The sequence below is a fragment of the Notolepis coatsorum genome, assembly GCF_963971535.1.
Source record: "Notolepis coatsorum genome assembly, chromosome: 1".
NCBI lineage: Eukaryota > Metazoa > Chordata > Actinopteri > Aulopiformes > Paralepididae > Notolepis > Notolepis coatsorum.
In genome coordinates, this window is record NC_140165.1 from 121,772,915 (window position 1) to 121,796,762 (window position 23,848).

Here is a 23,848-nt window from a genome sequence, read left to right on the forward strand (position 1 = left end):
GACTTTCGTCTTGTTTACATCAGGGTCCCCCATTTTCAATTCATCATAGTTCAATATGTATTGTACCCATTCTGCAATCTTGTTAATAAAACTTTCAATCAATCAATCAAACAAACGGAACAGTTATTTTCCGAGTGCATGCGCTCTTACTTCGGGGACACAAAAGGCTGGTGCACATGGTATGGTATGTTATTTATTTTAGGCAACAAAACATATACAGATTATTACATCGCATATTTGCTTTTGTCAAGGAGAGTTTACGAATAATTACTTAAAAGACAGTGTATTATATACGACTTGATGACTGGGTCCGTCACGGCGCAGATGTTTGAACGTTAGTTGTATCGTAGCCTCTGACCGGCACATCATCATGTAGCTTGGTGTTAGCATGTTGGCTACTAACTGAATATTGAAGTACATGTAAGATATTGTCATTTGTTAATAGTTTAATAAATCTCAACTAGTATTTAAGGTATTTTTCTGTGGGGACGGTGTATAGTATAGTAGTATATATGATGTACAGTGGATGAAGTTGACATAGGCTACTAGCTACTAAACATAATAAGTAAACGTCAGCTAGACGAATGAATTGAAAATGGGGGACCCTGATGTAAACAAGACGAAAGTCTTTCTCTGGTCTGCGTCCCCTTAACAATTGTATGTATTGAGCCGTACTGTATTGTACCCATTCTGCAATCTGTTAATAACGTTTTCAATCAATCAATAGATGTAACTAGATGAGCCAAGCTAACAGTTACATTATTCCTCTGACGTTACTCCTGAACATTGCTCTGTTTCTCATTGAATAGTAACGTTACTTTAGCTCAGCGTTAACAACACAGTCGCCACGATGGATGAAGAACCAGAACGAGCTAAACGATGGGAAGGAGGCTATGAGAGGACATGGTGAGACCTGTTGTGGTAAAACAGATACTGCTATTAAACGTTGTTTTGTACTCATAAACAGTACTGTATATTTGTAGATCTAGTATGTCATAAATGTCTAGATGTAACACAGTACTGTCTATCTGTATGTCATGTATGTAATTATATGTTATGATGAATTGAAAATGGGGGACCCTGATGTAAACAAGAGGGAAGTCTTTCTCTGGTCTGCATCCCCTTAACAATTGTGTGTATTGAGCCGTACTGTATTGTACCCATTCTGCAATCTGTTAATAAAATGTTCAATCAATCAATCAATGTGTCGTCTTTTCCCCCAAAAGGGAAATCCTGAAGGAGGATGAATCTGGCTCACTCAAAGCCACTGTGGAGGAAATACTTTTCCAGGCTAAACGGAAAAGGTGAGTATTGTACACATTGGTGGCGCGAGAGTGAGACAATTAAGAGACATAATGGTCATAGACTGTGAAAAAATAAGCAGTGTTTAACCCTTTCACGACCACACTACCAAATGGTTAATAACCCTTTCACTGCGACAACACAGAAGGTTAACCCTTTCACTGCCACACACCCTTTCACAACCACACTACAGAATGTTAACCCTTTCACTACCACATTACAGACGGTTAACCCTTTCACTACCACATTACAGACGGTTAACCCTTTCACTGCGACAATATAGAAGGTTAAAACCCTTTCACTGTCGCACGACAGCAGGTTAACCCTTTCACTACCACACTACAGAGGGTTAACCCTTTACTATCACACTACAGACGGTTAACCCTTTCACAACCACATATATAAACAGACGGTTGTAGTGTGGTAGTGAACGGGTTAATCTGTTCTGTAGTGTGTGGTAGTGAAAGGGTTAATGCTACCACTGAATGACCATGTTGTTATGAAGCTGAGGCCTGCTCCTGTGTCTCTTACCCAGGGTGTCCGAGAGCTATGGACAGGTGCGGCTTGGGATGGTGAGTGAGATCAGACTCTGTTCCTCCTGTTTGATAATCCATGCACCTTATCCACTCTTAAAAATGTAACTGTGATATTGGCACTTAGCCGGGTTATTACTGTAGTGTGTGTATATAAACCCACTCGTGACGTCTTGTGCCCCAGTTATTACTGTAGTGTGTGTATATAAACCCGCTCGTGACGTCTCGTGCCACAGAGTTATTACTGTAGTGTGTGTATATAAACCCACTCGTGACGTCTCGTGCCCCAGTTATTACTGTAGTGTGTGTATATAAACCCACTCGTGCCCCCTCGTGCCCCAGTTATTACTGTAGTGTGTGTATATAAACCCACTCGTGACGTCTCGTGCCCCAGTTATTACTGTAGTGTGTGTATATAAACCCGCTCGTGCCCCCTCGTGCCCCAGTTATTACTGTAGTGTGTGTATATAAACCCACTCGTGACGTCTCGTGCCCCAGTTATTACTGTAGTGTGTATATAAACCCACTCGTGACGTCTCGTGCCCCAGTTATTACTGTAGTGTGTGTATATAAACCCACTCGTGCCCCCTCGTGCCCCAGTTATTACTGTAGTGTGTGTATATAAACCCGCTTGTGACGTCTCGTGCCCCAGTTATTACTGTAGTGTGTGTGTATATAAACCCGCTCGTGCCCCCTCGTGCCCCAGATGCGTCACCTCTACGTGGTGATCGACACTTCAAGAACCATGGAGGACCAGGACCTGAAGCCCAACCGCCTCACATCGACTCTCAAGGTGGGCACATGTAGCGAGGTGGTCAACACCATAGATATATATAGAACACTAGATAGCTTACCCGTGCTGCCGGCCAATGGAGAGCGACGTCACTGAACCGCCGCCATCTTGCTCCAGTTAGCCTTGAGTGAGAGTGAGTGAGCTGCACAGACAAAAATACTCATAACTCGCTGAAATATTGACGGATTTACAAACGGTTTGGTTTATTACACGCATTATTAATTAACACTTTGGGTGCCGGAAAACGCTTTACAGCGTCATTCCCGGCCATGCTCAAGTTGCCGAAGGACGCTTTACAGCGTCTTTAATATCAATATTTCAAAAATCTGTGATCGGATTCATATTTCCCCTCCGCTGGCCTGAGATCCACCAGGAGGACCCACTGAGCTCTCTGGCGGTTCAGGAGCGCCATCTGGTGGCCGATCGGCGCAATCGCCAAACAGGAAGTGCTGTGGAGGTTGTGCTGGTCGGCCATATTACTTCCGGGCACTCGGTTTGGCTACCGGCACTCTGGCTCGTCACAATATATAGCGATCCATTGCCAATAACTCGATAAACAACATGATTTGGACGTATATAGTATTATACAAGCTGGAAATGGTTCATCAGGATAAACATCCCATAATCGAAAACGGTCTACACCACGCTGATCGTCCAACGGCGCGAGGAAGATCCGGTAAGATTCAGCGTTATTTTTGAACGTGTTCCATATAAACTGTTATGATGAACATATGACCCACACTAGATGAATGATATAACGCTGCCCACGGAATTATAAACGATCCCCCGCCCATCCGGTCATCATCAGATCATACGTAGATCATTCTAGAAGTACGTCCAATTGAAATTTTTTATATCGCCCCGATTGCCATCAAACTGTATTTCATCATCAATATAATGCATTTGGGGCTATAGATCACGTTCTGGAGAAAGCTGCAGAAAGAGATGAAAACATACTTATACTTTAGACCATACTTTACTAGGAATATGTGAATGAAAAAGTTTAACGTTGCTACACAATGAACAATACATATAGGACTTTGAATGGGCCCTAATAATGGCAATGTAGCAATAGAATTTAAAAAGTTATAGCCATGCAAAGAAGGGGTACTTCTCCATAGACAAATAGAGCTGGCAATCTATGGTATATCATGAATTTAACCCATGGCACCCAAAGTGTTAACGTGGCTATGATTCAAGCGGTTTGTAAAAAAAAACATCTTAATTTTTTTTTATAAGTATGCAGTATCATAACTACATCTTTGATGTTTATAGCAAACCAACCCGTTTGTAAATCCGTCAATATTTCAGCGAGTTATGAGTATTTTTGTCTGTGCAGCTCACTCACTCTCACTCAAGGCTAACTGGAGCAAGATGGCGGCGGTTCAGTGACGCTGGTGACTCCGCCTTAAGCTATCTAGTGTTCTATATAGATATCTATGGTCAACACCACACACACCACACACTGGTACGGTGGCCCTGAAGTGCAAATCGCAACATTTCACAAACCGGGCTGAGGGTTTGTGATTCATTGTTTTGATTTGTTTAACCCTTTCACTGCCACACGACAGCCGGTTAACCCTTTTCACTGTGACAATACAGAAGGTTAGCCCTTTTACTATCACACAACCGACGGCGATGCTCCATCATTAGCATCAGGATGCGGAGCTAATGATGCTAATGATGGAGCATCGCCGTCGGTTGTGTGATCGTAAAGGGCTAACCTTCTGTCGTGTGGCAGTGAAAGGGTTAAGGTGGTGATGGCGAGATGAAGCTTCCTGAAGCATAGAAGCTTTCCACCCAATATAGTGTCACTCAAGTGCCGAAGCTTCGTGGTGGTTAATTTGCTCTATTGTGCCATCAAGTGGACAGTGAATGTACAACAGGCAGAGTGATTATAATGACACTGTGGCTTTGGTGTGTGAAGCTTTGAATTGTGTTGTTGAATGACGATGATGCCAATTATTATAAACAAATAAGATTGTGTGTGTTTTTCTGACAGAATGATGATGGCAGGGACAGAGGAGAAAGTGCTCGTGTTACTTCATCATTTTATTCAGAAAAAAGCAACTCAAAATCGACATGCCCTCCTCCTGCATTTGGTCGCCCCCTAGGCACAGATGACACTGGGATACACAAAAACATTACAGCAAGTTTATATGTAACGGAGCTGATCGTCACCTTTTTGCGTTTTGTGTTTAACTTCGATGCCCCGAGGGAGTTTCGAACCCGGGTCTGGCGCGACACGGGTGACAGCACAGACCACTATACCAAGCGGTGAAATCACACTTGGTAACGTGTCTTTTTTTTTCTCCACTTTTTCTCCTCTTTTTCTATTTTTTCTCCCATCCCAATTTCACTGTGCCAATTCTCCCCCTCCCCTGTCTTGAACGTTGCTCACATATGCCCCCCACTGTCCGGTTGTAGAGAGGATAGAAGCCTTGCATCACGTGTCCCCTCCGGTACACAAGGAGGCAGCCTGCCACATCTTCTCACCTGCCAGCGCGGACTCTCAGTGGCGAGGAGTAACGTGTGGGAGGCTCACACTACCCCCCCCCGCCATTTCCTGTCTCTGCCGTGCAGGCGTCCCCCAACCGACCTGTAGGAGTCGCTGTCCACAACGTCCAGACTACCACCCATCGACTTCCACCCGCTAACTCTGCCCATTGAGTCAGTATGACGGCCGGCCCAAGCCGGAGGCAACGCAGACAGCCGGAGTCGAACCTGGTGTCTCTTGCGTTGGTGACGAGCGCAGTGTCCGCTGCGCCACCCAGCCGCCCACTTGTTAACGTTTCTGTGTCTTTTTAAGTGGAGTGAGTTTAACTCGCAGTACCACTACTCGCCACAGTCACTGTGCCTCGCGGTACCATCTATGTTACATAATATACGTTAGGATACACATTTATTTGTCTTTCCCAGTACTCCAGGGGATTCTCCAACGCAAAGAAACGCATGATGAATTCCTATGTCGACACAATGTGAAGGGATCGGAAATGTCCATTGCGTTTCGCTGCCTCTTATACTTCAAATTGCGCACCAACCCCGAAGCCATTTCCTAAATCAGTGGCCGCGGAGCGAGGCTTCGGACGTCATCATTTTATATTGTTTGTATTTATTTACATGTTCGAAATAAAGATTTCAATCAATCAATCAAACGATGATAGGATCCAGGCAAGCAATCTGCAGAACGCCCCTTTTTTAAATGTTGTGTTTTGTCAAATGTTGGCGATTTGTAGGAACACTGTACACGCGGCACAGAGGACCGTGGGGCGACAGTGGCTCGGGAGGTAGAGCAGTCGTCTGGCAATCCGGAGGTTCCCGGTTCGATTCCCGCTCCTCCCGGGCAGCGTGTCGATGTGTCCTTGAGCAAGACACTTAACCCCTAATTGCTCCCGATGAGCAGGTCGACACCTTGCATGGTCACCTCCGCCGTCGGTGTGTGAATGTGTGAGTGAATGGGTAAAAATGTGAGGAACAAATTGTAAAGCGTTTTGGATAAAAAAAAAGCAGCCATTTATCCTTTTACCTCTGATCATTTTATTTTGTATCTATCTTCCAGCTGATGGAGTATTTTGTGAAGGAGTACTTTGACCAAAACCCCATCAGTCAGGTAGGGAGCGGTAATTCTCTCGGTTAATTAAACGTGTAGGAGGCGTGTTGTCTTATTGAATCTATATTGGTTTTACACACATGGTGCTACTTTGTGGTGGATTGGGTGGATCTTTCTCTTTGTCTCCCAGGTCGGCATCATCACCACGAAGAACAAGAGGGCCGAGAAGCTGACTGATCTGGCAGGTGAGTGTCATGTGACCTAGGCCTCGAGATGCAACCAAGATTCAACAACAAGAATCAAGAGGTTTATTTGTCACATATAGGGGTGTAACGGTACACAAAATCCACGGTTCGAATTCACGGTTCGGTATTTTTTCGGTAGGGGGGGGGGGGGGGGGGGGGGGATACAAAAAAAAAATTGCTTTTCATTTATCTATTTATTTAACTGTATTAAACAATATAAAACAAATTGGCCAATTGGTAATCGTGGAGGAAAACGCTGTACAAAATGAACATCTTTTCCGGTACACTCGGTGTACACTTGCATCTTTAAAGGGATCGTTTCATGCTTAACTCATTCGGCGCCAGCTATTAGTTGTGGCCCGCTGTAGCTAGGCCGCGCTTTAAACGATAGGACTGCGTCACCTTGTTTGTAGAGCTATAACTATATTCTATATTATAGCTATGGATACAATACTGTGGCCCATTTGACATCACATATCTATCATTCAATATGTGAAAAATAATACATTTTTCCATCCATACGTTCCCGTGTTATACCGTGGTGAATATAAGTATGGTTTTAGAGCGGTCTAGGGTAATTCATGAAATGCTGAGTTAAAGCCCTATACGTCAATTCCACTATAGACGTTGCCATTTCTTGCCTGTATACGCTATTATCCCGAAATCAAATCTATATCATGGGTATTATGTTCCATCATGAATGCATGAAAGGGGGGGGGGGGATACCGCCGTCTAGCGGTATGCAGCCGGTATTGCCGCTTGGCGACCTCAGACTCATTCCCTATGTACATGCATTAAAGCGTTCCGTCTCCAGACGGATTTCAGTATTTTTATTTTTTTTTCAATTTTATTTGGAGTCTGACGGAATTGGCTACCTGGTATAATATGATTTGTAGATGCATACAGATTGAAACAACATTTAGCCAATCAGAGCCGTCAAATATCATGAAAAGGGGCGTTTTGACCATTCTAACCAATCAAACGTGAGCTTGACGCACACACACGCTGCTTGCAGTGCCCTCCCCCTCACAGACCCGTCTCATTTCCACCGAAGATAGCAAGCGTGCAGGTCCTCTTTTAAACACCACTGAAGCATTAAACAATGGCCCAGTAAACTATTCACTTTAGTTTACTACACGAGGCGTTGTCTAACGTTATCTAGCTCAGGGTTTCCGTTAGAAAAAATTGTTGCCGGTCTCCGTGTCCTGCAAGATTTCAATCTACCGGACAAATGGGAAGTTTATTGAGCTTAAAAACAATTGATAGGCAGGCTATATAAAGAATGACATCCTCAAGGCATGTAGATTTATAATATTTTAACTTAAAACTAGGCTACTTTTGCGTATACAGTCATTAATATATTCCAAATAAAATAAGTCCCTCGAGACTCCGTGCTGCTGCTGACTTGAAATAAAATAGACCGTGTCTGTGGGCAGTCGGTCCGACACTAAACAGCAGTCTGTTATAATCACATTTTTATGAGCTAACGAATTCCGTTATATTGGACATTTGTATTGATTATATCAAGCGAAGAACTGAGAAAGCAGAGAGAGACGGCAACATTATCGTGTGGTTCAACGTTGCGTGATCGCTGAAACCAATGCCGATCTCCCCCTCCCAGCGAGGCGATGGACGAGTCCCAGTGGTGTGCAGCTGCAGAGCCGCAGAGCCAGCGGTGCTTTCAGGTCCGGTCTGGGGACCGCTCAGCAGCGCCACCCACCCAACAGCTGAATTGCCAATGGCTGAATTGGAGTATTAACTGTGCGAACACAGCTCTGTGAGCTCTGCGACTCTGCAGTTGCATGCTTCTCGCAAATCCAGCAACAAGCTCCCGCTGACACATCGTTGTCATTATTAGACCTGCTTGGTGAAGCAACAATGAAACAAATGTAACTATTTTAATACAATTCAAATTGTGCTTAGAGGGAATTATTTTCACAGGACATTATGACCGGAGATATGGGGGACCCTGATGATCTTGATGACGTCTTTCTCTGGTCTGCATCCCCTTAACAATTCGTGTGTATTGAGCCATACTGTATTGTACCCATTCTGCAATCTGTTAAATATTGATTGATTGATTGAACATTTTATTAACAGATTGCAGAATGGGTACAATACAGTACAGCCCAATACACACAATTGTTAAGGGGATGCAGACCAGAGAAATGCTTTCGTCTTGTTTACATCAGGGTCCCCCATTTTCAATTCATCATAACATATATGACACACATGACATACAGATAGACAATACTGCTACATTTTTTTTTTTTATCAAATCTTTTTATTATTATTCACATGAAACAAGACAACACATTAACCACAATCACAATACATAGAACTTCACAAGAAAATAACAAAAACAATAATAATACAGACTAACAATTTATACAGACAAAGAGAAAAGAAAACAGAGTTCAACCTTCTAAATTTTAATTCCAAGGGGTACTATCCAATAAATGGTCTTTCCCAGTGTTCAGCCCCGATTCCCGGCCGTGTGACCTTATATTAATAAAACGTACATCTCCAATCCACCACAAGGACAATTTTTTGAGAACACGACCCGAAAACAGAGCAATGAACCTTCATGAAAAAACAAAAACCTGTAGAGGTGTTCCATAAACTCACAGAGACCGTGTAAAAGTGGCCAAACAGTGAAGAAATAGTTAAATAGCTGCCCCCCCTGGGGAGCTCCAGTAGCTCACCACGTACCGCGAGTGCTATTTCAGCGCAGTGGACAACCGTGCTCGTCACGGATCTGGGGCTGAGCGAGTTCGAATCCCGGACTGCAGCCGTGCCTTTCCCAGAGTGTCTTCCCCCCCATCTGAACCCTTTCAGCCTGCTTCTGTCGGTCGAACTTGACCAAGTATAAATGCGATAAACGTATAAAAGAGCCAGGGAAATGGCCAAAGTTTAAAAAAAATAGCTGCCCCCCCATAAAATCCCCAGCTAAACTCAAGAGGACAAGACAAAAGACAAGACAGACAAATCATTTCCTCCTCCCCCTCCCAAGAGACCCCCGGACTCACCCGAACACGCACCTCAACCCCGCTCAGCCGCACACGGCGGTCCTGACCTTTTCGGCTGCTGCAAACCACAGGTCAATGCCAGCCTGTCCCACCCCAATCACCCGCGCCGTGGATATCTCCAGATAAATCACATCCAATAGTGTTAGGGACCAGTTAATCACTGTAAGCTTCTCAGGCTCCTTCCATCTCATTGCTATTAGCTTCTTCGCTGCTGTGACACCCGCTAGGACAACCCTTTTTAGTTGAACGGACGCAGGTAGTGTCGTTATATCGTTCAGGAGTAGCGTAACAGCTGTGAATGGGATAGTTAAGCCACACAGATGTGAAAGTTTGTCTGTTATTGACCTCCAGAAGCGGGCCACTGGTGGGCAATCCCAATACATATGCATATAAGTGCCAGTGGCCTTTTGAGAGCACAAAGTGCACCGAGAGTCGGTTATCAGTCCCATAGCAAATAGCTTCCTAGGTGTAAGATAGGTCCTATGAATATAATTAAAATTAATTTGCTGGTGATTGGGGTTGCGGGAAGACAATGCCACATTTGCCCAAACATCATCCCAGTCAAACTCGGGGTCCAACTCCGGGATATCCACACGCCAGATTGTATCCAATGATAGATTTTTATACGTGGATTGAATTAAGAGCGTATAAAAGTCTGAGACAAAGCTCTGGATGTCGTCCTGTCCACTATGAGCCTGAGGAAGGGGTGTGGGTGCAAAGCTTGAGCCCACGGCACGCCATGCGCCCTCAGTGCTGACCTTAGTTGAAGATAAAGAAAAAAGGACTCGCCGGGAAGATCATAAAATTCTCTTAAGTCCTGAAACGCACAGAGGCCGTTCTTATCATAAATATCCTCCAGAGTATGCACCCCCCTCCTTTGCCATTGAGGAATATTAACCGGCTTGTGCCCAACAAGTAATTGCTGGTTATTAAAAATTGGAGAGTCCAGGTGCCATGGGCATTTAACCCCACACGACCTCTGTACATTACGCCACGTTTGGATCACGTGAGTTATGATCGGTCCATACCTCAGCCGGCATTTCGAAATAGAGACAGTGGAGTACACCACATCCTGCAATCTTAGCGGTGAGACCGCCGCCGCTTCTAAGGAGCGCCAAGATACAGCATCTACAGGGTCTAGCCAGCACATCAGAGGTCTCAGTGAGAAGGACCAGAAATAAAGCTTAAAATCAGGGATTGCGAGGCCCCCATCTTGTTTCCTACGTTGAGTAGTAGCTCTTTTGATTCTCGGGCGTTTGTTATTCCAGATAAATTTAGATACCATCGATTGTACCTTGCGCCAGTGGTCTATTGGAGGGGGCAGGGGGAGCATTGAGCTAACAAAATGTATCCTAGGCAGAACGTTCATTTTGATTATGGAAGCTCGGGCTTGTAGGGAGTTAGGAAGGGACGACCATCTGTCTAGATCCTGGCGTATTTTATCATAAGTAACCGTGAAGTTGTACTTAGTAGTTTGACTCAGCGTGGGGAATATCTCTATACCTAAGTATTTAAAATGTTCCACTATGGGGATATCAGCTGGTAGTCGCACCGCCTTGGCCAGCTCATTAAGAGGTAGGCAGGCTGATTTGTTCCAGTTAATCTTAAAGCCTGACAATTTACCAAAGTCGTCGATTATTTCCAATAATTTTGTGGCCGACCGGGAAGGGTCATCCATAAAAATCAGTAGGTCATCCGCATAGAGAGCAATTTTGTGTGGTGTATTATTGATCATTATGGGGACAATGTCCTCTGATTGCCTAATAAATTGGGCCAATGGTTCGAGGGAAAGCGCGAATAGTCCCTGGCTCAGAGGACAACCCTGTCTAGAAGATCTGGAGACTGGGAAAAGTGTGGAACAGTTTTTGCCTGTCAGTATCATTGCCGACGGCGAGGCATACAGGACTTTAATCATATGAATACAATTCTTTCCAAGACCCATGACCTCAAGTACCTTCCACAGGTATGACCATTCTAGTCTGTCAAACGCCTTCATGGCATCCAACGACAGAACAGTGGACGGAGCTGTATTGTCTTTACTGTTATCGACTACATGCAACAGCCTCCTAAGATTATCTGCAGCCAGGCGCCCCGGGATAAAACCGGTTTGATCGCAGTGTACCAATACCGTCATAAATCTCTGCAGGCGACGGGCCAGCACCTTGGCAAACACTTTTAAATCGGCCCCGAGAAGACTCAAGGGCCTATAGCTACCACAATCATTGGGATCTTTGTCCTTCTTAAGAAGTAAAGAAATCAGCGCCATGTTGACATCTCTTGAGAACTCCCCTTGTTCGATAGCGTAATTGATCATATCGAGCATCAATGGACCCAGTTGGTCCCAGAAAGCTAAATACACCTCGGGTGGAATACCATCCCAGCCTGGTGCCTTACCCCTCTGCATTTCAGCAATCGTCTCCCTTAGTTCATTAAGGGTGATCGGTTTCCCCAGTTCCTTAGCCTCTTCCTCAGAAATGTGGGGTATCTCAAGCCCGCCAATGAACGATTCAAATTTAGAGTCGTCGAGATTAACCTCTGAGCTATATAACTGTGAGTAAAACTCTTTAAAAGTGTCGTTGATCTTTTTCGAATCAGTAGTGATTGTACCCTGTCGCGTCTTGATCGAGGGGATATCCGAGAAATGATCATTCGAGCGTATTTTCATTGCCAATAGATGGCTAGGCCTGGAGCCGTGAAAGTAGTAATTTTGCCTTGTCCTATGTATCAAGAACTCAGACTGTTGTTTAAGTATGGAGTTTATTTCCTTCTTGACTATCTTACGTTGTGTGTTTAGTCGTTCACTATAGTTAGTTTGCAAAGATGCGTATAGATCAGCATATAATGTTTCCAGTCCTTCTAGTTTTTTTGACCGGGATTTACGTAAGTTGGAGGCAAAGTGTGACATGACCCCTGATAAATCCTTTCAATGCGTTCCATAGGACCCTGGGGTCATCGACCGTGCCAACATTGATCTGCAAGAATTCAGCTAGTTTACTCCTGAACTCAGAACAGAAATCATTGTTCTTTAATAAGGTTGAGTTAAAACGCCACCTGGGAGCTCTCGTGGAGAGCCTGCCAAAGGTTGCCACAAGGAAAATCCCCTTGTGGTCCGAGAGAGCCAGGGGAACCAATGAGACGTCGAAACTATCAAACAAATTAGGGGATGCGAATGCATTGTCTATTCGAGAGAAGGTTTTGTGTCTGGCAGACAGGTGAGAGTAATCCTTGAGGGTGGGATTGGATAAGCGCCATAGGTCTGCGAGCCCAGTGTCCTGGGCCCACATCCTGAGGGCCTTAGAGGACCGTTTTTGGTCGCTTGTTTCAGAGGATCCGGACCTATCCATCTCCGCATCCCAGCACGCATTAAAATCGCCACCCACAATGAGAGCGTATCCAGTAAGTTCCAACATATTCTTCGTGATTGTATTATAGAACGCTGAATCAAATGTGTTAGGGGCATACAATGCTATTATTGCCATCTTCCTATGAGAGAACTCAACTTTTGCTATAGTAATCCTTCCCTCCGTGTCCGACCACACATCCAGGACTTTGTTATCAAGGTTACGTCTTGTAACTATGATGACTCCTTTCGTCTTATCATCGGCTGAGGATGAGGAGATAACGTGATATTGTCGATTTGCTAGCCTAGACACATCACCCACCAATAAATGCGTCTCACTAAGGAGAGCAATGTCAATATTTCTTCTCTTCAATAACCAAAGGACACTGGCACGCTTGTGTGGGGCGTTAAGACCTCCTGCGTTCCAAATTAAAATATTCAATTTAGCCATGGTCGAGTTTGTCTAAATGCGTAGAGAACATACCAGTGCAACCAGGCTGAGTACAGAGGCGCTGATCCAGGCGGGCCCAGACGGTCAATCCCAGGAGTTCAGAGGAGGAACAATTACACACATATAAGACAACAGTACATAAAACACATAAAAATCCCACCCCAGTTACAACCCCCCCTCCTTCTACTCTAAACCCTAACCCACCCGTCCTATTATAAGTCCTCCTATACCTACTCTCCAATACCCTCCCTATGCCCCATCCACTAAGGATGGTCATCTTCCTATCATTTCCCACTGGAGTCATGGATTCGATAAGACGCTCCCCACTCCGACCCCCCTCTAGATAAACCCCTGATTAAACCCCCACTAGTCCAATAAACACAATTAATAAAAATAAAATTCCCATAAAGATATCGGTCGAAAACCACCTGAGCCTTGGCCCTAACATGAGATAACCATAATGGAAAAAATAGTCATTATTATATAATAACTCAACATAACCTATGTAAGAATAGAATTAAACACATTCATTAACCGTAATGCAATACCTGACACAACCTGTTATCATATATTGTTTCAATAAAGATATCGGTCGAAAACCACCGTGAGCCTTGGCCCTAACATGAGATAACTGTAATGGAAAAAATAGTCATTATTATATAATAACTCAACATAACCTTTGTAAGAATAGAATTAAACACATTCATTAACCCGGGGATGGTAATAAACAATACCTGACACAACCTGTTATCATATATTGTTTATATATATATTCAACCGATCTTCTCCTACCGGAGCCCAAAGCTCAAAACAGCCTGGATATAAAAATAAAAGCATACAAGAAGTTAGTTAGGGACCCGATCACCGTTGAATTGTGCGAACCGATGACACTTAAACAGCAACAACAACCAAAGTGCGTAAATATTAACGGGTCTCGAATGTATCAGCGCAGACGTTAGACGCAGCCCGCTAGCTAGCCCGCGGCTAGCGCGTAAGCTAGTGATGAATCCGGATAGCACGTTAGTCTATTATGTACATTGTTCAGCTAGCTCGTTAGCTTCCAAAGAGGCGATACACAAGTACGACCATGCGGTCAGCTTTAGCAAGTAACAGAAGTCATTGGGAAGCCCCGCTAGTTGGATGGGCAGTGGGCAGTTAGCATGTCTGGGCATGACAGCAAGTGTTTGTGAATAGCCGGCCCTAACAATGTATTCAGGCCCACATCGCCACGTCACTCACCCGATATAGTTATCAAGCTACATTCTCGGGTATCCCCTCGAGATATTCCTTCGCTTTATCCAACGACCAAAATGAACGCCGACCATCGACCTTATCCAACACAGATAATTTCGCGGGAGCGAATAGCGTGGGCCTCAGGCCTAGTTTCCATAGCCTGGACAAGACGACTTTGTATTCGCCTCTCTGTGCTTGAACCTCCGGTGTAAAGTCTTCGAAAATGGCCACTTTGTGATCGCCAAGCCTCAGATTACCCCTTCTGGCACGAGCCGACCGCATGATGAGTTCCCTCTGCTGAAGCCTGTTCAGCTTGACAATGATGGGCCTCGGCTCTTTGTTCACACCAGGAGCGGACCTGCCCGCTCTGTAGGCCGACTCACAGACAGGAGGGGAGGAGAGGACGTCATTTCCCAGTATTTTTTGCAGCAATTCCGGCATGGTCTCAGAGAGACGGCCTTCCCCGCTGCCCTCCGGTACTCCAACAATCCTGATGTTGTAGCGTCTCTCCCGGGACTGTATTTCCTCAATTACCGACTGTAGTTTGGTAACTTCAGCCTGCCTAGCCAGCAGGGAGGACTCGAGATCCACCATCTTCTCGCCCTGTAATGATACCTCCGTCGTTAGCGCAGCTAGCTCGATAGCATTAGCCGAGGAGACAGCGTGCAGCGACTCCATCTTGTCTATCAGCGGGACGAGCGCCAGCCTCATCTCCTCTGATATCTCTCGATGAAGGTTGACACAAAAATCCGCCAGCACTTTCTTTTGTGCTTCAGCGGAGCGTGTCTCAGACTCTGCATGTAGCTTGGTCATGACCAAGAGCACAGCTTCGCTTATCTCACCGACACCGGGCGATGGTGCGGCCAGGCCCGGTGGTGGTTTGCTGGTTGGGGCGCTCATGGATCTGGTTTCCACCACCGACATCGCAGAAAGTAAAAAAAAAGTCGACGACAGTATTTGAAACACGACAACTTAGCAAGCAGACAACAAACAAATAAAAATAAAATAAAGACTAATGGGGAGAAACGTATATTCTGCACGGTAGAAGGGAGCTCATGTGAAACACGTCTACTCCATGATCGCTCAGCTCCACCCCCGTCACAATACTGCTACATCTATACATTTATGACATACCAGATTTACAAATACAGTATTGTTTGTGATACAAAAATAGTCTAAAAAAGAGAGTATATACATTTGACGAAGAAACTGTACATTGGAGGAGGTTGGGTAGGTGGGGTGGGGGGACTGTACATTGGAGGTGGTTGGGTGGGTGGGTGGGGGGAGGGGGTGTAACTGTACATTGGATTATCGACGAAACCTTACTTGGTCCCAAGAAGAGGGTCTCGTGTATTAAATAAAGTTTTCATTCATTCATTCACTCTGGATCTGGTAAATCCAGTAGCAATACACACAATTGTTAAGGGGATACAGACCAGAGAAAGATGTTTGTCTTGTTTACATCATCAGGGTCCCCCATTTTCAATTCATAGTGACATTTATGACATACACAACATACATGACATCATGACATTTATGACATAGGGACATACATGACTTACAGGTATATAGTACTGTTACATTTGTCACATATACGATATGCAAATATACAGTACTGTTACCCAGAGATCCTAACAGTAAATATATACATATGATGAGGAGGAGACTGTACATTAGGAGGGGGTGGGTGGGTGGTAAAAAATATATACAAACGGTGGGGAGGAGACTGTCCATTGTTGTTGTGGCATAATTGCGAAACGTGTTTAGTCCCTTGTTTGTATGATAACAAGCCGTTTAGTTCATGGTTCAAAGTAATTGGAAAAGGGTGCTAGCTCGCCATCAATCAGAAGCTAGCCACAAGACTTGCATTCATGCTCTCCAGTACACAGCCTCCCTGCCTGGCACAACAACCACAACAGTAGGGTCTATAGTCACAGTCAGGACAGTAGGCTCTACAAGTAGGCTCCCTTAAAACGCTAACGCTATTAAAAAAAAAAATACGGTAGAGGTTAAAATAAGAATATGATTTGGCCTGAAAAAAAGTTCAGTCAGGAGATTTTTTTTTGCTTTAATCCCTGCCTATGTAACACAGAGGTCCGTGGATGAATAATGAATACAAATATTGAATAAAGGAATAAACGACCATCGTTTATTTTTGAACGCCATCAATACAAATGTCTCGCAAGAGCCCAGAGCATTATTTGGATCATATTTTTATTGAATAAAACATGTAGCAATCTGCTTTCATGGACCATTGGGCGGAAGGACCATGTTTAGTCTTCAGTTGTACCTTATGTTTTTATTTATTATTTATTTTAGCTTTTAAAAGTTCATCAGTCATCTATTCTCATGGTATTATTCGGTTGCGTGATATTTTGCACGCCGTTATTATATCGATACAGTGATGCCAAGTATCAATATAAAAAAAAAAAGTATAATACTTTTATTGCATAAAACGTTTTTGGAATGAGGTGATCAGACTGAACATGTCATCTTATTAGATGAAAATCAATCTTGAGAGACTCTTTATTGCTGTGTCAACCGGTTTACAGTTAACCCTTTCACTACCACTCTTACCAAAGGGTTAACCCTTTCAAATCTTCTGTAGTGTGGCAGTGAAAGGGTTAACCTTCTGTAGTGTGGCAGTGAAAGGGTTAATATAATGTGTTCTGCCCACAGGGAACCCCAAGAAGCACACGGCTGCCCTGAAGAAAGCTGTGGACACCACCTGTATCGGAGAGCCTTCGCTCTACAACTCGCTCAGCCTGGCCATCCAGACGCTCAAGTAGGTTCATCTAGACAGTAAATGTATAGTCATGCCTAGGGATGTCCGATATTATCGGCCTACCGATATTATCGGCCGATATTGGCATTAAAATGTGATATCGGAAAATATCGGTATCGGTTTTCAAAAAAATATTTATATATATATTTTTTTACATTTCTATAACCTTTATTTACCCAGGCAAGCAAGTAAGAACAAATTCTGATTTGATTTATTGTCAAAAGTATGCATAATGTTGTGTTAATTCCACAACAAGACATGTGTAATGTTAATTACCTGAAATTATTCCGTTTTTTGGGGGGGGGGGGGGGGGGGCTGCATATATCGGTATCGGTTGATATCGGTATCGGAAATTAAGAGTTGGACAATATCGGTATATCGGTATCGGTAAAAAAGCCAATATCGAGCATCCCTAGTCATGCCATATAATTTTGCTGTCGGGATACCTGCTCATTATGCAAAATCATATGTTAATATAATCCAGTTGACATTCGTTGCGTTGAAGCGCAAACCAAACCGATCATTTTCAAATGTGATTTGTGTGATATTAAATCGATAACTTTAAAATTATATTCCTGGAAATATTTAATCTATATTTTTTAACGTCTCGTAACCTGGCGCTCACATTCCCACCACAAGCTTCCCCCCTCTGATGGAACATTCCAACGCAATCAGGAAGGTTGGGGAGTAGGTGCGAAATAGTGATAATATCTGGTGTTCCCTCCCTCTATGAACTGTCACTCACTGTATCTGCTGTTCTGTCCCTCCCTCTATGAACTGTCACTCACTGTATCTGCTGTTCTGTCCCTCCCTCTATGAACTGTCACTCACTGTATCTGCTGTTCTGTCCCTCCCTCTCTGAACTGTCACTCACTGTGTCCGTCCCGCCCTCCCTCTGAACTGTCACTCACTGTATCTGTCCCGCCCTCCCTCTGAACTGTCACTCACTGTCTCCGTCCCGCCCTCCCTCTGAACTGTCACTCACTGTCTCCGTCCCTCCCTCCCTCTGAACTGTCACTCACTGTCTCCGTCCCGCCCTCCCTCTGAACTGTCACTCACTGTCTCCGTCCCGCCCTCCCTCTGAACTGTCACTCACTGTCTCCGTCCCGCCCTCCCTCTGAACTGTCACTCACTGTATCCGTCCCGCCCTCCCTCCCTCTGAACTGTCACTCACTGTCTCCGTCCCGCCCTCCCTCTGAACTGTCACTCACTGTGTCCGTCCCGCCCTCCCTCTGAACTGTCACTCACTGTATCTGTCCCGCCCTCCCTCTCTGAACTGTCACTCACTGTGTCCGTCCCGCCCTCCCTCCCTCTGAACTGTCACTCACTGTCTCCGTCCCGCCCTCCCTCTGAACTGTCACTCACTGTCTCCGTCCCGCCCTCCCTCTGAACTGTCACTCACTGTCTCCGTCCCGCCCTCCCTCTGAACTGTCACTCACTATATCTGTCCCGCCCTCCCTCTGAACTGTCACTCACTGTGTCCGTCCCGCCCTCCCTCTGAACTGTCACTCACTGTATCTGTCCCGCCCTCCCTCTGAACTGTCACTCACTGTCTCTGTCCCGCCCTCCCTCTGAACTGTCACTCACTGTGTCCGTCCCGCCCTCCCTCTGAACTGTCACTCACTGTATCTGTCCCGCCCTCCCTCTGAACTGTCACTCACTGTCTCTGTCCCGCCCTCCCTCTGAACTGTCACTCACTGTGTCCGTCCCGCCCTCCCTCCCTCTGAACTGTCACTCACTGTCTCCGTCCCGCCCTCTCTCTGAACTGTCACTCACTGTGTCCGTCCCGCCCTCCCTCTGAACTGTCACTCACTGTGTCCGTCCCGCCCTCCCTCCCTCTGAACTGTCACTCACTGTGTCCGTCCCGCCCGCCCTCCCTCTGAACTGTCACTCACTGTGTCCCGCCCTCCCTCTGAACTGTCACTCACTGTGTCCGTCCCTCCCTCCCTCTGAACTGTCACTCACTGTGTCCGTCCCGCCCTCCCTCTGAACTGTCACTCACTGTGTCCGTCCCGCCCTCCCTCTGAACTGTCACTCACTGTGTCCGTCCCGCCCTCCCTCTGAACTGTCACTCACTGTCTCCGTCCCGCCCTCCCTCTGAACTGTCACTCACTGTCTCCGTCCCGCCCTCCCTCTGAACTGTCACTCACTGTCTCCGTCCCGCCCTCCCTCTGAACTGTCACTCACTATATCTGTCCCGCCCTCCCTCTGAACTGTCACTCACTGTGTCCGTCCCGCCCTCCCTCTGAACTGTCACTCACTGTATCTGTCCCGCCCTCCCTCTGAACTGTCACTCACTGTCTCTGTCCCGCCCTCCCTCTGAACTGTCACTCACTGTGTCCGTCCCGCCCTCCCTCTGAACTGTCACTCACTGTATCTGTCCCGCCCTCCCTCTGAACTGTCACTCACTGTCTCTGTCCCGCCCTCCCTCTGAACTGTCACTCACTGTGTCCGTCCCGCCCTCCCTCCCTCTGAACTGTCACTCACTGTCTCCGTCCCGCCCTCTCTCTGAACTGTCACTCACTGTGTCCGTCCCGCCCTCCCTCTGAACTGTCACTCACTGTGTCCGTCCCGCCCTCCCTCCCTCTGAACTGTCACTCACTGTGTCCGTCCCGCCCGCCCTCCCTCTGAACTGTCACTCACTGTGTCCCGCCCTCCCTCTGAACTGTCACTCACTGTGTCCGTCCCTCCCTCCCTCTGAACTGTCACTCACTGTGTCCGTCCCGCCCTCCCTCTGAACTGTCACTCACTGTGTCCGTCCCGCCCTCCCTCTGAACTGTCACTCACTGTGTCCGTCCCGCCCTCCCTCTGAACTGTCACTCACTGTGTCCGTCCCGCCCTCCCTCCCTCTGAACTGTCACTCACTGTCTCCGTCCCGCCCGCCCTCCCTCTGAACTGTCACTCACTGTGTCTGTCCCGCCCTCCCTCTGAACTGTCACTCACTGTGTCTGTCCCGCCCTCCCTCTGAACTGTCACTCACTGTGTCTGTCCCGCCCTCCCTCTGACAGACACATGCCTGGTCACAGCAGCAGGGAGATCCTCATCATCTTCAGCAGCCTCACCACCTGTGACCCGGCCAACATCTACGAGCTCATAAAGGTGAACTCCAGGGGGGAGGAGCCATACATACACTTTCACGTTCCATAAACATTTTCATCTTGAGGTCACGATTCAGTTTGGTTTTCAGTCAAATGTATGCATTAGAATTAGGGGTGTACTAATGATATATACACTAGTAGATATATAAGCTGTGTAGGGTATATTATACTATATACATACTGATATATCGGTCATAAATCACATGATAACCGTCTGCCTTCTTACCTGGGTCTCTAACCAATGGGTAGCTACTATGCTTGTCGGCTGTGCTGCGCCCTAATTACTGAACTAAAACTAATTACTGAACTAAAACTAATTACTGAACTAAAACTAATTACTGAACTAAAACTACTGAACTAAAACTAATTACTGAACTAAAACTAATTACTGAACTAAAACTAATTACTGAACTAAAACGAATTACTGAACTAAAACTAATTACTGAACTAAAACTAATTACTGAACTAAAACGAATTACTGAACTAAAACGAATTACTGAACTAAAACTAATTACTGAACTAAAACTAATTACTGAACTAAAACCACCCAAGACGTCAGGGAGGCTGGTATCACTTTCCACACGTCGGTATAGAGTGGTTTATTATTTGTTTACATCTGGGTCAACCAGAACCACAGACATGTAGTGAACTAGGTGCTGCTATGACTTCTACATTTCCCAGAGGGGAGAAAGGGGTAAAGAAACACTTGACTTGAACTTTATCGTTGACCAGCTGAGTCAAATGTTTTAGCTGATTATTGCTGATTATTGCTAGCTCTCAACAGCATTGATCTGTTAGCTGAACAAAGAAGCTAATAACCAGCGAACGTTTTTTAATGTTAGCCGAGCTAACTTGGAGCTCAAAGGTAATGCATTATAGTATATAGTAGGTGTGTTTCTCTCTTGTGTTCTGATTTGTAATTGGCTGCCAATATAGGCCATAATAGTGATATTTCTACATCAAATATATTCCTTAATGTAGTATATTAGCCATTCAGAATACCAAATACAGTTATTGCATATTAAGTTCAGCCAAACTTGCAAAAATCAAATCAAATTGTCTACAATATAAATGCGCAATTATTATTATTATGATGATTATCTTCATCAATCAATCAATCAATCAAATTTATTTGTATAGCACGTTTAAACATGACGCTTGTTCAACCAAAGTGCTTCACATAGCTAAGCTAAGTACAAAGAAAAGTATAAAATAAACAGAAAAATAAAATAAAATCAACGGATAGACAAAGGAAAAACAGAACAACACGTCAACGAGTACGGCAAGAGTCGGGGAAGGCCAGGCGATATAGGTGGGTTTTGATTTGATTTAAAAGACTCGATGGAGGGGGGCAGATCTGATGGACATGGGGATGCTGTTCCAGAGGTCAGGGGCTGCGACCGGGTGAAGCACAAAATCATTCTATTTAGGCCCTCAGACTCACCCCCCCCCCTCAGACTCAACCCCCCCCTCAGACTCACCCCCCCCCTCAGACTCACCCCCCCTCAGACTCAACCCCCCCCTCAGACTCACCCCCCCCCCCTCAGACTCACCCCCCCCCCTCAGACTCAACCCCCCCTCAGACTCACCCCCCCCTCAGACTCAACCCCCCCTCAGACTCACCCCCCCCCTCAGACTCACCCCCCCCCCCTCAGACTCAAACCCCCCCTCAGACTCACCCCCCCCTCAGACTCACCCCCCCCCCTCAGACTCAACCCCCCCCTCAGACTCACCCCCCCTCAGACTCACCCCCCCCCTCAGACTCACCCCCCCCTCAGACTCACCCCCCCCCCCTCAGACTCAACCCCCCCTCAGACTCACCCCCCCCCTCAGACTCACCCCCCCCTCAGACTCAACCCCCCCTCAGACTCACCCCCCCCTCAGACTCAACCCCCCCTCAGACTCAACCCCCCCTCAGACTCGACCCCCCTCAGACTCACCCCCCCTCAGACTCAACCCCCCCCTCAGACTCACCCCCCCCCTCAGACTCACCCCCCCCCCTCAGACTCACCCCCCCCTCAGACTCAACCCCCCCTCAGACTCACCCCCCCCCTCAGACTCAACCCCCCCCTCAGACTCAACCCCCCCTCAGACTCAACCCCCCCTCAGACTCAACCCCCCTCAGACTCACCCCCCCCCCCTCAGACTCACCCACTGTATTCCCCCCCCCCCTCAGACTCACCCACTGTATTCCCCCCCCCTCAGACTCACCCACTGTATTCCTCCCCCCTCAGACTCACCCCCCTCAGACTCACCCCCCCCCCCCTCTCAGACCCCCCCCCCCTCAGACTCACCCACTGTATTCCCCCCCTCTCAGACTCACCCCCCCCCCCCTCTCAGACCCCCCCCCCCTCAGACTCACCCACTGTATTCCCCCCTCTCAGACTCACCCCCCCCCTCTCAGACCCCCCCCCCCCTCAGGACTCACCCCACTGTATTCCCCCCCCTCTCAGACTCACCCCCCCCCCTCTCACCCCCCCCCCTCAGACCCCCCCCCCCCCTCAGACTCACCCACTGTATCCCCCCCCCCTCAGACCCCCCCCTCAGACTCACCCACTGTATCCCCCCCCCCCTCAGACTCACCCCCCCCCCCCCTCTCAGACCCCCCCCCCCCCCAGACTCACCCACTGTATCCCCCCCCCCTCAGACCCCCCCCCTCAGACTCACCCACTGTATCCCCCCCCCCTCAGACTCTGAAGACGCTGAAGGTGCGCGTCTCTGTGATCGGGCTGTCTGCGGAGGTGCGGGTCTGCACGGTGCTGGCCCGGGAGACGGGCGGCTCGTACCACGTGATCCTGGACGAGAGCCACTTCAGAGAGCTGCTGATGTTCCACGTCAAGCCGCCTCCGGCCAGCGCCACCTCGGAGTGCTCCCTCATCCGCATGGGTCAGTAAGATGCAGCATACAGGAGGTGGGGAATGAAGACTTCCAGGCCCAGATTAGCATAGATTCATCCATAACAGTTATGACTTCACTTGGTAATAGAATAGAATAGAATAGAAATACTTTAATTATCCCGAGGGAAATTTTACACTACAAATCGCTCACATTAAAAATGTTTAGACAGAACAAAGTCACGAATAAGAATAACAAAACAAATCTCCTAAGAATAGAATAAAATATACAGTAAAAATATACAGAAGTCGACAGTAAGTGTAATATTGCACAGTGTTGTTTCAAAAGTAAAAGTCCAGGAAGATGGTAACTGTCACTCTGTGCTGTACTCTGTCGTCTACTCTAAGCCATCCTACGTTGTCAAAGTGGGCAGGGGTGAGGTGGGTTCTAGGAGTCAGGCCAAGCAGTAGTCTGTCCAGTTTGTTTTTACCCAGATGTAATGATGGTTTGTTATCAGTGAGCCATATGCAGATTTTGCCTATATAGTTCAGAGCTGAGGGTTTTTTCAACCTGTAACTTGTTCTTGTCAGAGACCAGCAGGGCTGAGTCGTCCGCAAACAGGAACAAGTTGCAGTCACAAGCTGACGACATGTC

General features: G+C 46.6%; 1 protein-coding gene across 2 annotated transcripts in view; it reads left to right on the top strand.

Moving 5' to 3' along the window:
• Nucleotides 1–808: 808 nt before the first annotated feature.
• gtf2h2 (general transcription factor IIH, polypeptide 2) overlaps nt 809–23,848 on the top strand; it is a 37,262-nt gene continuing 14,222 nt past the window's right edge. Inside the window, exons 1-9 of one of the 2 annotated variants that reach the window (XM_084313853.1) lie at nt 809–906; nt 1,227–1,304; nt 1,838–1,874; nt 2,542–2,628; nt 6,188–6,238; nt 6,369–6,423; nt 17,156–17,261; nt 20,270–20,360; nt 23,050–23,245. In XM_084313853.1, coding sequence (XP_084169979.1) covers nt 851–906; nt 1,227–1,304; nt 1,838–1,874; nt 2,542–2,628; nt 6,188–6,238; nt 6,369–6,423; nt 17,156–17,261; nt 20,270–20,360; nt 23,050–23,245 — 757 coding nt within the window. In that variant the 5' untranslated portion in view covers nt 809–850. The remainder of the gene's footprint in view (nt 907–1,226; nt 1,305–1,837; nt 1,875–2,541; nt 2,629–6,187; nt 6,239–6,368; nt 6,424–17,155; nt 17,262–20,269; nt 20,361–23,049; nt 23,246–23,848) is intronic. The other variant, XM_084313854.1, reaches the window with a different exon arrangement.